Source organism: Nanorana parkeri, unplaced genomic scaffold (assembly GCF_000935625.1).
Source record: "Nanorana parkeri isolate BGI_ZX_2015 unplaced genomic scaffold, ASM93562v1 scaffold4, whole genome shotgun sequence".
NCBI lineage: Eukaryota > Metazoa > Chordata > Amphibia > Anura > Dicroglossidae > Nanorana > Nanorana parkeri.
The window spans coordinates 1,118,162-1,135,197 of NW_017306272.1; the positions used below are offsets into that span (position 1 = coordinate 1,118,162).

At 40.5% G+C, this 17,036-nt stretch overlaps 1 protein-coding gene across 2 annotated transcripts in view; it reads left to right on the forward strand.

The window, feature by feature from the left end:
- The window catches only part of TBC1D5 (TBC1 domain family member 5), a 261,642-nt gene that overhangs the window by 47,178 nt on the left and 197,428 nt on the right, over window positions 1–17,036 (forward strand). For both annotated transcript variants that reach the window (XM_018574269.1, XM_018574338.1), the window contains exon 2: window positions 8,529–8,595. In XM_018574269.1, the coding sequence (XP_018429771.1) occupies window positions 8,529–8,595 (67 nt within the window). The remainder of the gene's footprint in view (window positions 1–8,528; window positions 8,596–17,036) is intronic.

Genomic DNA, 17,036 nt, shown 5'->3' on the forward strand with positions numbered 1-17,036 from the left:
CTGTCTACAAGCTGCCCTGTGCTTCCCTGTTGTCCTTGGAAATCCTTGTCTACTGGCTGCCCTGTGCTTCCCTTTTGTCCTTGGAAATCCCTGTCTACAGGCTGCCCTCTGCTTCCCTTTTGTCCTTGGAAATCCCTGTCTACAGTCTACGCTGTACTTCGCTTGGTCCCTGGAAGTCTTCAGCCTGTCACTAACCTTTGATTTGTACCCTGTACCTGTTAGGTGAGTTGGGTGGGCCTAGGGATTGTGACCTGGGGTCAGCACGCAGCCAAGCCCATCTCCACCATCAGGAGCTCTGGCGAATACCGGCTGGCTCTTAGATTCTACATCCGGGGGAACCCCTGCCAGCTACTCAGCATACCATGCCACCTACTCAGCATTGCAGCACACTGCCTTGTATTTGAACTTCCAGCTTTAGCTGACTTCCACTGCCTCATTCAGTTCCCCTGCTTGTACTCCAGCTCTGGGAGTCGTCAGCTTACACTGCTTGGACCCTTTTCTCTGAGGGTCCCTGCTAGTGTAGTGGAAAGGGTCCACATACCGGACTCCAGTTCATACCCGTGAGTCCCGATCCGTGACAGCTGCATAAAATAGTCAGCTTTTATTCAATAATGCAAAACCTTTATGCCATTAGGGAAAACATTTTTGCTACAGCTGCTTAAAGGCTACCTTCAGCCTAAAAAAAAAGCACATCCCTTGCAGTGGGACTATATGTTTAGCTGATCTCTTTCAAAAACCTTTACTTAGCTAATCATTGCTCCTGCTGGCTCCAAGACCACCAACCCCCCGTCCCACCCTTTCTGATGGTTAGAAGCCCGTTGACATAATCACCTTTAATGCAGGGCCGTTAGCTCTGCATTATACGTGAGGACACCGAGAGACAGTCCACATGACAGAGAGGAGAGGAAAGAGGTGAGCACCGACCAATGAAGCGAGAATCAGGTAAGTAAAAGTCTAGGCAAAAATTAGTTAACCCTTGCAGTGTGGAGGGGAAAGCCCCACTGCAAGGTTAATATTTTTTTTTAACCAGAAATAGTCTTTAAAAAGTGTTGGCCTTTAGTTAGGCTATAATTTGTTAGTCAAGTCCATCTAAATCTACTAGAGCATCTACCACTATGTTCTCCACAGGTTGACAATGCTGCTGTCAAAGGGTGGCTCCATTACTCCTCTGTAGAGTATAGCCACCCTAAAGTAGGGTATACACACGTAGAATTTCAAATGAACAAAATCAATTTCAAAATGTTCTTTAGACTCTAAACATCAAATTGTTGATCGATTTCGCCCCCCAGGGACAAACAAAAGTCAGGAAACTCCATGCATTCCAAAATCAAATGTTAAATCAAAACGAAAATCAAATGAAATTTCGAACAACAAGCACCAACTCTCTGATGGCATTATCAGACGTTCTGTCAAGATTTTTCGTACTAACCGAGCTCACATGTGACACTCAGTACCAAGATTAGGAGATAAGCTACCTTGTTTATTTTAGAACATTTTTTGAAGAGATGAGTCTTAAGGGATCACCTAAAGGTAGACAGGTTGTGGTAAAGAGTTCCAGAGGATGGGAGAGACTATAGTGAAGTCCTGGAGGCGAGCATGGGAGGAGTTGATGAGGGAGCTGGAAAGCAGAAGGTCTTTTGAAGAGCGGAGGGGATGCTCAGGGTGATACTTTGAGACCAGGTTTGAAATATAGCCGGGGGCAGAGTTGTGGATGGCTTTGTAAGTCATTGTTAATATTTAGAATTTCATCCGTTGGGCTATTGGAAGCCAGTGCAGGGATTAGCAGAGGGGGGTTGCAGACACTGAGCGGTTGGTTAGGTGAAAGAGTCTATGTATACTCATAAAGAAAAGATATATTAATAAATACACAACTGCATTCATGTATGTCTTTTACATTGTCCTGGAATTCAGCTTTCAGCGGTACATATTAACATGTTACTTGAATGTCTTATACTGTATCTACTATCTTGTTTAGTTTGAATGTTATGCATCTGTGCATGTGCACATTCTGTTCTGCTATATGTTATACAGGATGAGGGCTTTGAAGTTATATCTTATAAGAGTACATTGAGGTATGAGTCTAAATTCCAGAAGTTAATTACTTTCAGAATTTCAGCATGTTCTTTTTAACTTTCCACCTCTGTAGACCAACCACAGAGTTTACTCACCGGTTAAAAACACAGAATAAACAGTCTGTGGCTTCTCAGCTGTAAAACTACAAGTACCATCATGCCTTTTCATGTGCAGCCTGCTACAAAAACTGACAATGCTTGGCCTTAGAAAATGAAATTAATAGCCATACGTGTAAAATATGTTCTGTGCAATACACAATGTATGTATAAAAGAATGAGAAAGAGTGATGAATGAATTAGGATTATCATCAATTCACTTTGACTAGTTACTTGCTGATCTACAGAGAATGAAGTGATTCATGCAGTCGTGACCCACCAATTGTATGATTCTCTGCATAATGAACTAATAGCGGGCATCATAGGCATCAACCCCAACCCAAGCCCCCGCCCCGCCGACTCCACTGAGAAGTGGCCGCCGCTGCTGCAGGCACGATCTCCTGTCAGCTCGGCTCTGCCGCTGAGGAGAGGAATCGCCGTACAGGCTCCTATGTTCCTCCGCCCACCTCTGCTGCTATTAGCTGGGAGGGAGAGTGCAGCACCGTCATTGACTGCCTGGGTATTTGTCAGCAGAGCGGGAAGGTAACTGCAGACTGCAGAGGAGGCACAACAAGGCTGCTTGGGGCTGCACATGGATGGAGGAGACATTGATGCTCCCCCACCACCACCTGGAGAGGAAGAAGAGGGCATGAGGACAGAGACATCACCACTGTAAGTCCCTTTTTTATCTTACACCACTGACCTTCCCACTGCGTCACCTTACTGACCTCCGCACTGCGTCACCTTGCTGAGCTCCGCACTGCTTCACCTTGCTGACCTCCGCACTGCGTCACATTACTGACCTCCGCACACTGCGTCACATTACTGACCTCCGCACACTGCGTCACATTACTGTCCTCTGCGCACTGCGTCACGTTACTGACCTCCACGCACTGCTTCAGCTTACTGACCTCCCCACTGCGTCACCTTACTGTGCCCCGCACTGCGTCACCTTACTGACCTCCGCACTGCGTCACATTACTGTCCTCTGCGCACTGCATCGCATTACTGACCTCCCCACTGCGTCACCTTACTGAGCTCCGAACTGCACCACCTTAATGACTTCCGCAATGCGTCACCTTACTGAGCTCCGCACTGAGTCATCTTACTGACTTCCGTGCACTGCGTCGCCTTACTGACTTCCATGCACTGCGTCACCTTACTGACTTCCGTGCACTGCGTCACCTTACTGACCTCTGCACTGCGTCACCTTACTGACCTCTGTGCACTGTGTCACCTTACTGACCTCCGCCGTGCATCACCTTACTGACCTCCGCGCACTGCGTCACCTTACTGACCTTCGTGCACTGCGTCACCTTACTGACCTCTGCGCACTGCGTCACCTTACTGACCTCTGTGCACTGCGTCACTTTACTGCCCTCCGCGCTCTGCGTCACTTTACTGACCTCCGCGCTCTGCGTCACTTTACTGACCTCTGCACTCTGGATGGGCACAGTGGCAATGGAAGAGCCAGATTTGGGGGGGGGGGGGCTTATTTTCTGACAGTGCCCCTCCCGAGACTAGACCTTGGATCCGTCCCTGGAACTAATATACATGCACATATTCAAATGAATAAAAATTGCAGTTCACTGATTCCCCTGGATTTGCTAATTGATTTACTTAATACTATAAATAAATGTGGTTAGCACTTAAGCCTTGCAGCACAGGGGGTCCCCGGTCTGTATCCTGGACGGGGCACTATCTGTGTGGAGCAGCAGGAAGGGGAGGTGGGGGTGAAATGAGCCACTTGAGAGAAGGACTTTAATTACTTTGGGGCTTCTACTGTGAATTTTAATTTTAAGGATGAATTACTCCACTGTGTTTGTGGCTTAATCAGTGAGGGCTTGTTTTAAAGGTTATGTACTGCTTGTTAAGAAGATTTAGGGGTTGATTTGCTAAAGGTAAATAGGCTGTACACTTTGCAAGGGAATTTGCACTTTGCATGGGAAATTTTTCTTAGCTTCCCAGATAGCAAGCAATTGAGCTGCAAGTTTGAAAATGACTTGCTAAACTATTGCAGACTTGCCAAGCTTCACAATTTTGTTGCACAATTACAGCAAGTCTGCATTGCAAGTCTCCAGACCAGCGAGCTTGCAGAGCTCTTGCTAAGACCTGCAGGACTCTTGCTGTAGACTTGCCAAGCAAATTTGCTAAAAATTCAAAAAGTGTCAACTAGAACTTGTGCTGCGAGTGTTCTGCAAGTCTACAACTTGCCAGGAATATGTGCAGCAAGGTAACAAAATTACAATTTCACCCTGCCACACGTTTGTAGCAAGTTATCCTTGCTATCTGGGTTAGTGAATGTGATGTAACTTCATTTTGTAAAGAATACCCAATCATGTGCAAGGAAAACACAAAACAGCATTTTTACTGAACATGCTTCAGTGATGGAAGTCAGCAGTGCTTCCACTCATTAACAAATCTAAGGGCAAACTTCCCCTACTACTGTAAGTGCAAATTCCTTTGCAAAGTGAACAGCCTATTTGCCTTCAGGAAAGCAAACCCTTAATGGCCATAGCCTGACCCGGGTTTGCTTTAAAGGAAACCTGCTATGGAAAAAGCATGGAGATAATCTCTCGCAGCACAGGCATAGATCACAGCAAGTTTGGAGCTCACTGGAATTTTGATAGGCTTAGCAGGATTTTTTTTTCCTGTTGCTTTTATCAGATATGGCAAAATGCTTTCATTGGTACATTTATCAAATGAAAAAAAGCAAATAAAAGATGTTCATTGTTCGGGTGTTGCATACACTTTAATTGTTATTTTTTTTTCTTTTATTCTATATTACACTTATTTGAATATAATGTGAAAAAGAAGTTGCCATTTTACAAAAACAAGATCCGAACATTTGTTCTATTTTTACTGGATAAGTAAGGACACACTGTATATGTCTAACATACTTAAGTGTTTAGAATCTACTTGGATGTAAGGTACCAGATCTTTTTTTATCATATTCTTTGTGTATTTTACGCAGCTCTCCAATTTAGAATAAAAAATAGTTTGCCTTCTCCTACCAGTTATTAGCTCATGCTAGTCATTCAATAATTACCATTAATTTCTTTATTGCACTGCAGTTCTATAATTAACTTGGTCTGTAATTAGAGCTACCTTATACACCTCCTTTAAAGTATAGAGACACCAAAATATTAGTACAGTAGGTTACTAAAGCAACATTTAAGTAAATTCATATAATTTGCAGTAATCTAAAAATATTTATGTTAAAAAAAATCATATCACTAGCCTAATTTGTAGAAGGAGGAAAAAGGCCAATGGTACTGGCAATTTTTAGAGTTTTACATGTAACAACTATTTGTCTTACAATCAAGACTAAGGATCTTTTTCAGTAAACTACAACAGCATTTAAAGCAGACACTGCAGTATGGAATATCTAAAAAAAACTTTCCACAAGCATTAATAAACAAATGAAACTCATTTAAAACGCTTTATCCTCTTTTATAAATACTTTTTTTATGTTTACATTTCGGCACTGCAATGCAGCAGGGGGCCATGTTTGAAGAGGGAAAAGCCACTTCTTCAGAATGAATGACTTACCTTGCTGACGCAAGGTAGAAGTCTTGCGTCAGCAAGGTAAATCATTCATTTTTTACCACACCCCTTTCTGGCAATGCGACACTATTCATGCACATATGATAAAACGAAACTACTGATCCATAGTGCATGCTGTGAAGAGTATTCGCGCAAGATCTTGTAGCCATTTTCTTTTTTTTTTTTCATGATTGAGTAATGACAAAGTAATACCAGTTACTTTTTCAATGACAAAGTAATACCAGTGTGCATTGCGTTGGCAAACTGAAGTTATTTGCACTTTCAAAGCAGGAAGTGAATGCTCTGCAAGTGTAAGTATTTCAATATCACAGCATTTTACACCTATCATGTCTATGTTATTATTAATCAGCATAGATAGAGGGATGCATTGGTAGAATTTGAGTGTAAAGGTCCGCTTTAAGGCATGGTAAACAGACCCCTTAAAAAATATGATCACATCAATTCAGGCCTTATTAACTTTGAAAGTTTGGGAAATGTCAGGTACTTTCAATATACCTCTAGTATTGTTGTGATTTTTTCAGTGTTACTTGGGTTCTCTAATGGTGAATTCTTTATTTATTAATTTATAGTGCCTTGCATAGGCATTCACACCCGTCTTCTCTGACTTTTTCATATATTTATCATACATTAAAACTGGTTTATTTGATGACACTAATTTATGCTAAATAGTACATAATGTTGAAGTAGAAAAGATCTACATAGTAGATGTATTTACAAATTAAAAACTGAAAAGTCTTGATTGAGTAAAGATACTGTGCAACAAAATGTACAACAATCTAAAGTTATCTGGTGTCACTCCGCCTGTCACAGTAACTGGCGCTATAGAGGAAGTATTTGCTAATGCGGCTCTGCTCCCTCTACCGCCGCAGCCTTTCTAAAGCGCTGGCATGCTTTGCCATCAGGGACAGTGGTACCAACGGTGCAGCAGTAGGGACATCAGGCAGTGGACAGCGCAGTAAAGTACGGTACCATTTACCGGTACACAGTACCATTACATTAAGCAGTGCCTTCAGGGGGGCAGCAGTTGGTGAAGTATGGTACTGGAGTGCTCCATGTCACTGCGCTGGCCGGAGGGAGTCCTCTGTCATCCCCCTTAATACAGTATGTCCCTGCAGGCTGATACCATCTCTCCTGCTCTTCAAGTTCCCCCTCACATGCTACCACCAAACTAGGTCTTATTTTCAGGTTAGGTCTTATATTACAGCAATCTTGAAAAATAATGCTAGGTCTTACTTTCGGGGTAGGTCTTATTTTCGGCGAAAAAGGTTACCCCATAGTTCTCTTAACCCCTTCGTGACTGACGACGTACAGTGTACGTCGCCAGCATCGGGGCTGTTTAAACAGACTCCCGGCGACTTTTGCCGCCGGGAGTCTGTTTAAACTTGTAGAGCCGACTGTCGGCTTTACAACAGAAGCGATCCTGGCGACTTACCTGTCGCCAGATCGCTTCTGCGTCCCGAAGAAATCATCTTTTATATTTCATTAAAAAAATGGGTAATTTGTTGTGTTTTGGGGCATTTAATTAAATTTGTCACTAAATTTTGGGGTTTAATAAGGAGTTGCGCTAATATTGCGCAACATAAAAATTTTCAACTACCACCATTTTATTCTATAGGGTCTTGGCATTCAGAAAATATATAATGTTGGGGGGTTTTACGGCATTTTCAGGCCTAAAATGTGCAATATAACATGGGTGCAAAAAATGAAAAAAGGGCCTCAGTCATGAAGGGGTTAAGTGAAGTTGTAAAATGAAAACCCCACTTTGTTCTCTTGGGAGCCCTATTTTGTCTAAAAACAGATCTGACGGAATGCACAATTGTCTGATGTAGATCCTTCTAACACTATGTAAAGCTGATTACAGTTCAGTATTCAATGTTCATAGATTATCTAGGGACAATTCTATGTGTGTGCCTCTTCTGTAATAATTTCAGCAAAACACGGTAAAATCATTTATATGGCTTTTACCTCATTTCAGTATTGCCTATTTATATATTACCCATAAATTATATTACAGTGTGTTTTGTAATGAGAACATTGCAGCATCTAAGGGATTAGTTTGTTGAAGCATCCCTGAATGATTCTTCTCATAAATCACCAGCATAAATCCACAAGCAACCCTAACAGTCATTCCAATAAAATTCCCATATCCCTTCAATAAAAAGCCTATTTTCAAATATTAGGAGACAATTTGCCATTTGTTTTATGGCTACCACGTTTTCCATATTGAATGCATTTGTTTTCAGAAAAACCAAACCTGCAGCTGTATCCCTACTCTAGTATGTTGTCAAGCTTAATCAAGCTCTCATTTTAGTTATAGGCTGAAATGTTTTCTATTAAATAATGCGGAAATCTGATTGTGTCAGTATTGCAGGGCATTAATCTAGCTGTAATTCCTTGTCTTTTACACATTCTACTTTAAAGTGCCATAGGGTATAAGATAAATAACATAAAATACACATTTTAGGACAATTATGTGTTCTATAAAGCTATTAATACACAGATGTAACACGATTCATTACTCTGTCTTGGGTGATATATTTTAGGCTGTGCTGTGATTTATTGTACCAAGACTGCTTGTTTTGCTTTTTAACATCATCAGAACTTTGACTACTTTTTAGGTTTGTTTAATGCACTCAACTCCTTCATCCTTAGGAGTGACGTGCTGGAAAACCTTAATGTGGACCTGCAATCTTTTAGACATGTTTTAGCATGTTTTATTTTGCTCTGTAGATACACAATGTGAATGGCAACATCTATGATATTTATATTGTTTCCTTTTTTTCATTTTAATAGGAACATCAGTTGATGACAAAAGAAGTAACCCTGCCTCTGATTCAGAACAAATCTTTATATCATACAGGTACTTCTTAACTGCTTCAAATGTGTTGTAATTTGTAGGTATTCATTTGAGTGGTAGAGGCCAGAATGTTGCTCCCTGGCACTTCATGATGATATCACACAATCAAGTTTGTGTTCTCCCCTTTTTGTGGTCTGTCTCACTATACCCTTTACAAACCCTTTAAAAGGAAATATGTAAGATGCCTGTGCTGTCCTTTCCTTTTAGAAGGAAACTAATGCTAGTTACCTTGGTGCCCCGATAATCCATCAGCTATAGAACATTTACACAAAAAATGTATTCAGATCAAGACTTTCAACTTCTGCTATATACTTGCTTAAGTCAGTTTCTCTGTAATAATCAGTAAGTCAGAGACAGCCAGGCATATAGCATATTCTAAATAATGTATGCAATGCCTACATGTTCTTCTCTCCTTCTTGAGCCAGCACCAGTCAAGGGGGCAACTATAGCCATAAATAGCCATACAACTGCTATAGGGTTCAGAATCACAGAGGACCCAGCACTGTCTGGCTACAATATTATTTATATAGGTAACTGTAGCATTTGACAAATACATTTGCAAAAAATCCATGTGTTTACAGTACATAGTACAACATCACGTGCAGGTATCTCTACAGGGGAACCAAATATGTGACCTCACTTCAGATACCAAACAATTCCTGTGAACTACAGGTAAGAGTCGGGAGTCAGGGTCAGGGTCCAAAGCAGGAACAGAGGCGGGAACAGGAACCAGGATACAGGTAGGATTAAGGAAACAATACTGAGGCACAGGCCTCACTGTTAAAAGGGGCTAAATACCTTCCCAGACCAGCAACAGGTGGTGACTAATTGCTGATAGCTGGGAGACACCCGCAGGTGAGCACCAGAACTGCAGGTTCCAGCACCACCCAGAGGTGGTCTGGTACCTGATAGCTCCTGGCTGCCTGGAGACACCTGCAGGTGAGCACTGAAACTGCAGGATCTATTTCCGGTGCCACCTGGAGGTGCTCTGGTCCCTGACAGGAATTGCATTTATGGTAGTTATTAAAGAGACAGAGAGACCCCTTAATATTTATGTTGTGGGTCCCCGTGACACACTGGTGGCCTTGTTTGCTTTTTCTAGGCTGATGAAAAGGGAGAGCAGCAATGGAGCTGGTGTACAACAGCGATGAGGTCAAGAAGGCAGTTGAGGTAGAATTTCAGGTCATGTTGCCCTGGTGTCAACTGAGATTCTCAACAATACTACACTGCACCTGTCTAAAACTATCTGACAGTCACTGCTATTCGCTGGGAGCAGTGACTGAGAGCTGACTGATCACATGACTACTGATCAGTCAGCTCTCGGTCTCTGCTCCCAGTGAAGAACAGTGACTATCAGTCACTGCACCCCCAAGGTATTCTGCCCTGCTCCCTCTGCTACTCCAGTGCTATCTGGGGCTTTAGGCAGCTCAGCTAAGCTGGCCTCCCTACAATCGGCACAAATAAAAACTCAAGTGTGTTTTCTTTAGTGCTACGTTTGCACTGTTTTGTAGAGTAAAAATTAACATTTGTGCTGCTTTTATTTTTAAGATGATAGCAATTGTTTTTTTAAAGATGATGACATCACCCAGCCCCCCTACAACAGCAAAAAGTCATGTAATTGGGCTGGATGGTTAGTGCCATGTTTGTGCTGGTTTCTGCCATTTAAAACTCCATTCTATCTCCTTTCATTTTCAAGTTATTCACTATTTATTAAAGGTCACCCACTCCCCCTACAACAGCCAAAAGACATGAAACTTGCTGGTTGGTTAGTGCCACGTTTGTGCCATTTAAATCTCCATTCTATCTCCTTTCATTTTCGAGTTATTCACTACTTATTAAAGGTCACCCAGCCCCCCTATAACTGCCAAAAGGCATGAAACTGGGATGGTTGGTTAGTCGCGTTGGTGCTGTAAAAAATAACATTTGTGCTGCTTTTTTAAAAAAAAATAGCAATTGTTTTTCTTTTTTTTTAAGATGGTGACATCATCCAGCCCCCCCAACACAGCAAAAAAACATGGGCTAGTTGGTTAGTGCTGATTTGTGCCGTTTAAATCTCCATTCCGTCCCCTTTCTTTTTCGAGTTAGTAACTATTTATTAAAGGTCCCCCAACCCCCCTAAAACAGCCCACAAATATGAAATCGGATTAGCCGGTTAGTGCCACATTTGTGCCATAAAAATGAACATTTGTGCTGCTTTTATTTTTAAGACAACTGCAATTGTCTTAAAACCAAAGGTCGCCTTTGGTGTCCTTTAATTGCTATTGTCTTAAAAATTAAAGCAGCACAAATGTTACATTTTACGAAAGGCGATAGAATGGAGATTTAAAAGGCACAAACCAGCACAAACGTGACACTAACCAACCATCCCAGTTTCATGTCTTTTTGCAGTTGTAGGGGGCCTGAGTGATGTCATCATCTTCAGACCAGACCAGAAAACTACTGCTTGTCCTATTTTGTCTGGTCTGGAATGCATCAAAAACACATGGAACACAACTGTAAGACCATTTTAAGCTTACAAAAAACTCCAAACGCTGCAAAATCATGTTAAAAACGTGACAAAAACGCAATGCACTATGTTCCAGATCTGGTCCGGAAAATGGTGTGAGCCCAGCCAGAGGCTGGGTGTGGCTGGCTCTGGCTCTCAGTGTGCTGTCAATTAGGCAGCTGGGGTGAATCCCGGCAATATTGTCAGGATCCTTCCCAACTGTGGCACGGTTATGACTCATCAGCAGATGGGGCATAAAGTCCTCAGTCTGTTGCTTTTTGGTCACATGAGTATATAGGTGAATGTACTCCTGTAACCCAATGAAAAGTATAGCAAAAAAAAGTTGTCATCCAACACACATTTATATGCAGTGAACCAAACGATAAGGCATTCAGTAACAAACACAGGGTCTGAAGGGGTCTAGAGCTTGTTGCCTGTGACTTTCTCTTCAGAATCTACAGTATTAACAGCATTTTTAAATCCAGCAATGCATAAACAAGTCTCTTTTGAAATATACAGTGCATTGCCTCTCATAATTCTGCACAGACTTTGTAGCCACAGTGTTCCTTAACACTGGATATTTAATCCCTCGGGGATATTTAAACCCTGCAAGCAGTAGATATATGCAGAAACATGAAAGAAAGTTTTAAACACACCTGTGTCTCTGCCACACGCTCCCGTCCGAAGATCTGAAAAATCTTGGGCGGCCACAAAGGATCATGGGACGTGCTTAGTATGGCCAAAGCACAGGTTAACCTTATGTAACTTTTTTTAAAATATCAACAAATATTTAGCTTCAATTTACAAAAATGCACATCAACACATGTTAAAGTGTTTTTTTTACTATTTGAGCAAGTGAAACATTTGTAAAAATGTGTTTACTACAGGTACATGAATATAAACCAGTCCTAAAACTTATCATTATTAATGCCATTGCTGCATTGATATTTCTCATCATAAGGTTTCTCCAGAAATTCCCCCCTCCCACTAATCTGGCAGTTTTCCATGGAATCCCTAGTGAAATCACTGGAGCCAACAGCAAATCCTGACAGATGGGACCAGTAGGAACAGTAAAAGGAGGGCATTTCTGGACGGATTATGTGACTGTGGCTCTATGTATCAGTCTTGTAGCCATAGTATAGTTTTACTTACTGCCTTCCCATTCTTGTAAAAATAAAGTAAATCATTTTATTGTGAGATCCTCTTTGCTGTGGTCTGGGAGACTGGGGCATATTCTAATTTACTATTCATGATTGCAGTGCACCTTCACTTTATATTTGCCAGCTTTTAAAAAATAATTTCCAGGTACTTTTCAGTTGAAATGACATACTTTAAAGGGTTATTAAACCCTTGTGTTTTTTTGCATATATCTACTGCTAGCAAGCAGTAGATATATGCAAAAACCTAAAAAAAAAACCTTTTGCCGCGTGCTCCCGTCTGAACATCTGAAGAGTCTCGGGCGGCCGCAAAGGATCTTGGGGCGGGCGCATGCGCAGTTCAGATTTTCAGAGACACAAGGTAAGTCTATGGAGCAGCGTGCACCCGCACAGACACCGTGGGTCATGAGCGAAGAGGAGGACAGAGGAGTCAGTGCTGGATCGGAGGCGCGCACCAGCGCTGGAGGGACAGCTGAAAAGGACAGGAAAGAAGAAGATGATTGGATTACGAGACATCATTTAAAGTAAATCCATACAGCAGGATTGGGAAGGTAAAAAAACTTTGACTTTAATGGCACTTTAAGGGCCCGTCACACTAGTTCATTGTGGTAAAGTGTGATAAAAACATACGTTGCCGCAGAGCATGAAAAACAGTGCATTGCTGTGCAAGTCATTCTTTATAGCACGCCTTTGCACTTTCCTTTTAGCACGCCTTTGCACTTTCCTTTTAGCACACCACAGTGTACAGATGTGTATCATCAATGTGTTGTGGGATGCTGCATTGTAAAAATTATTACAAGTCTAGATTAAAATTTAGTGTGGTGTAAAATGAATGGGCCAACTATTGAAATGCACAAATGCATTTAAACACAGCACAGTAGAGTGAATGGGCCCTATAGGAGAGGAATATGTAGGCTACATTTGTTGACACTCGTCTGCAAATTCTAATTACCTACCTGATATGCTTATCCAATGACTTCAGTATTTTCTAAGTTTCTAACCCGGAAGAAGTATGCAGATTATGAGTTCTGAGTTTGATCTGGCTTCACTTGCTGAAGGGTTCAGGGTTAGTTTTCTAATGCTAATTGAAAGATATCTAAACCCAAGTACAAAAAAAATATCATATTGCAGACTACCAGCCCTTAGATGTGTTTGCTGCATTAATGTTATCTACCTTCTGCAAACTACTTATAACCCCACCCCCATATGAAGGAGATGAAGGGAAGAAGACAAGCTTAAAGCTCATTTCCACCTTTGCGGAGGTATTTTTATTTTTAAAAATTGTACATGCCAGCATTGTACACTGAGTACACAAAGCAGGCATATGCAGTTACTGTATATAAACACAGAAACTTACATTTTTTGTTAGCTTTCCTCTTCATATCCTTCTGGTAATGGCCACCTCTGTGCTGTGCAAGCAATGTGTGTATATTACAACTGAGATCTCTCTTCCGCCATTCATTAGTATTCATAGTAGCAACCCCTCCGGAAAGTGTATAGTGTGTAAAGGCAGAGCTGGTGTGCAGTGATCGTGTCACACAGAATAACAGGGAGGGGGCAGCTGTTTACAGCCTGCTTTACAATCCTGCCCTGGTATCAGACTGAGTCTCCTGTGTCGAAAATTTTGAATTTGTAGGCTTGAGGCCTAATAAAAAGTTAATGAAATAATGAAGAAAGCCTGCATTGTGAGTCATGAAAATGTGCACATGTTCACATCATCACTGCACCTCTACAATAAATGCTAATCACTTACAAAGGTGGAAATGGACTTTAAGGTCTGACCTGGGTGACAACCATGGTTCCCTCCATAGATAGAGTTCAGTTAAAATGAGCAAAGCCACACTAGGACATCAAGTGTGTTATTTTCAGGATTACCAGGTGAAAATCAAGACAGCATGTCTGAAAAATGAAACCTATTGTAGGCACCACATCTAAGGAGGGACAGGCTTCAATATTGTTTGTGTTTTTAGGTTTAGATGCACTTTAAGTGGTAAATGTGGCAGAAATCAACTGTTGTACAGGCCCCGAACAGTAACGTACATGGACAAGCTGTGTATGAATTTCAGCATGTCACTTAATAAATAGACCCCTTTGTCTAGATTTTCATGTGATGTTTTAACTCTGCTGATATGTCTACTTTAATAGGTAAAGTAGAATGGTGTTTGATCAGTTTTATATGTAATTTTTTGAAACTTCATATAGTTTCTGTTATTATTGCTGAAGCAGGTGCTTTTATCCTTGGTGACTCACTATGCAGGGGGTTTATTGTGATCTCTCTGTTATATAAGTCTGTTTAACAGAATGGCTGGAGAAAGCAAGTGCTTTTGATTGTAAGTGGTGAATCTAAAATATAGCCATTTCCTTTAATAAAATGAATAAAATAACAAGCACAGTATAATACGATGAGGTAAAGGACTAATTCAGTAAACAGGAAGCAGATTATATTGTTAGTTTGGGATATTTAAATTAGGTACTTTTCTAGCACCAAATAACCAAAACCTGCGCCAGTCAATATAACACATTCTATCTGTTCCTGGTATCTTTTTTTTTATGCTCCTCACATTTACTTTGATCTAAGCAGCATATTTTATGTATGCAGCTCAGAATATTTAAAGGTGGAATTTCACACACAAACACATTGAGCAGATGTTAATTATGAGTTTTATTAGCATCATTAATTAATTCAAACATGGTGAACAAAAATCTCTTTCCAGGCTAAAGCTTGTGTTGTCTCTATTGTATATTCTATATAATTTTTATTGTATACAAACCAAAACTGGTTAAAGCAAGGTGTAGTTTATTTTGTTTTGTGTTGGTGGTACCCTATGCAGTTTATGCAAATATTTACATGTGTATATGTATAAGTCTTGCCATATTCCTCCATGGATTTTATAATGTCCAGAAAAATATATTATTTTTTTGTACAAACACCCTGATATATGAGAAAATCATTTAAGGTTATGGTTCTGTAACTAAATGTTATAATTAAAGAAAAAACAATTAAAACAAGCTTTAACCCTTGTATAGAAATACACCCTTTTGTCATTTTCAGATAAGTTTATGCCTATAATATTAATATAAACAGTCCTGTCTATTAATTACAAGTCACTGATGGAAAGTAGAAGCTCAACCCTACTGAGATATGCGCTTCTATGGGAACATGATTTAGATAGGCATCTGGAATCAAGAGACTGAGCCCAGATATGGGGTACTACTGCCCATTGCTCGATAAATTCGACAGCTATAGAAGCCAATTATAAAGTTTTGATTCACTGGTACATATTCCCCTGAGTAGCTAAATTCGTTTTTCAGAGCTTCCCTCAACTGTTTCTGGGAATGCGATGAGCCGAGATCGATGCTACATATATGGTGGAGCTCTCTCATAATTAAGAAGTTCTGGTCAGGGATTTATCAAATGATTATTAAAATACTGGGGAGGAGAATTAAGAGTAATCCGTGGGAGGCTTTACTTAACCTAAAACCTGAGAATTGTACTAATATTCAGTTTAGGTTAATGATGTTTATATTTACTGTGGCAACAAAGACCCTAGCAGGAGCCCGAAGATCAAGTATTCCATCAAACCAGCCACTATCGAATAAAGTTTGCTCGTATATGATAAACAAAAAGCTCTCCGCAATATTAAATTATACAATTCCTAAATTTAAGAGAACATGGGAGCCAGTGATACAAAACTATATGTCTGTGGGCTTCAATACAGTGCTACTAGATTTAGGTTCGGACCTGTGGTTTAAATATGCACGGTGACAGGGATTGAGGGGAGTGTAGTGAAAAAAAGAGGATTTTTTTGGGGGGGTGAGGAGAATTATGTAATAGATAGTATTGATTGGTTGTTTGTACACGTGGAGATTCTAATATATGGAAAGGAAATAATTGTATGTCACTTTGTGGGATTTACATGTAGGGTTTTTGTTATTAGTATTATTCCCATGGGTAAGAGAGATTGTTAAATGTGATTGTTATCAATTCTATTTTTTTGTCATTTTTTTTAATTAATAAAGATTATTGAAAAAAAAAATAATATAAACAAACCCTAGCAGGATTAAAATGGCAAATGACCTTTCAATAATCTTAATTACTGAAATGTAATTAGTTGGTTTAGGTATCTACAATTTGTACTTCATCATTGCTCACTGCACTGCTTCAGAAGTTTGTCTATGTAAATGCAATCAAAACAATGTGTTGACATTGGAAAATGTAAAGTACATACAAGTCTGCCATTGTCAAAAAATATTATTATTATTATTACATCCTTGTAGGGGAAGGGCAATGTAAAGTTGCACTGAATCATCAGCCATACAAGCTAATAAATATTTGTGTTCTATTTATTTATTTTTTCGTTCGACCCGCGGTCTGAACAAAAAAAATAACAGATTCCTCCATCAATACTGAGCGAGGATCGAGAAATCTCCTACTGTCTGCATTGTATTCTGACACCAGCCAATGAGCTGCCGGCTCTGTTCATTCAAAGATTTTCCGACATCTCTATTGATCAGGTGATCGAGGGATGCTGGCCAAAAGGGTGACGACACCGACGCCCACAGTGCAAATTTTATCTGGTTCATCAAGAACCGGTCGAAATTCACATGGTGTATGGCCACCTTTTAGTTAGAGTGCTTTCCACAAGCTAAACCAATTTTTTTTTCAAAAGCAAACTACAAACTTGATGTTGGAGATCCGCCCACCCCCCAACCATACCTTTTCTGAATGCATGTGACCTGCAGGAATAAAAGACGGTGCCGCTGATTGTGTACCTTCTTCGTAGTTGCAAAAATATTTATCA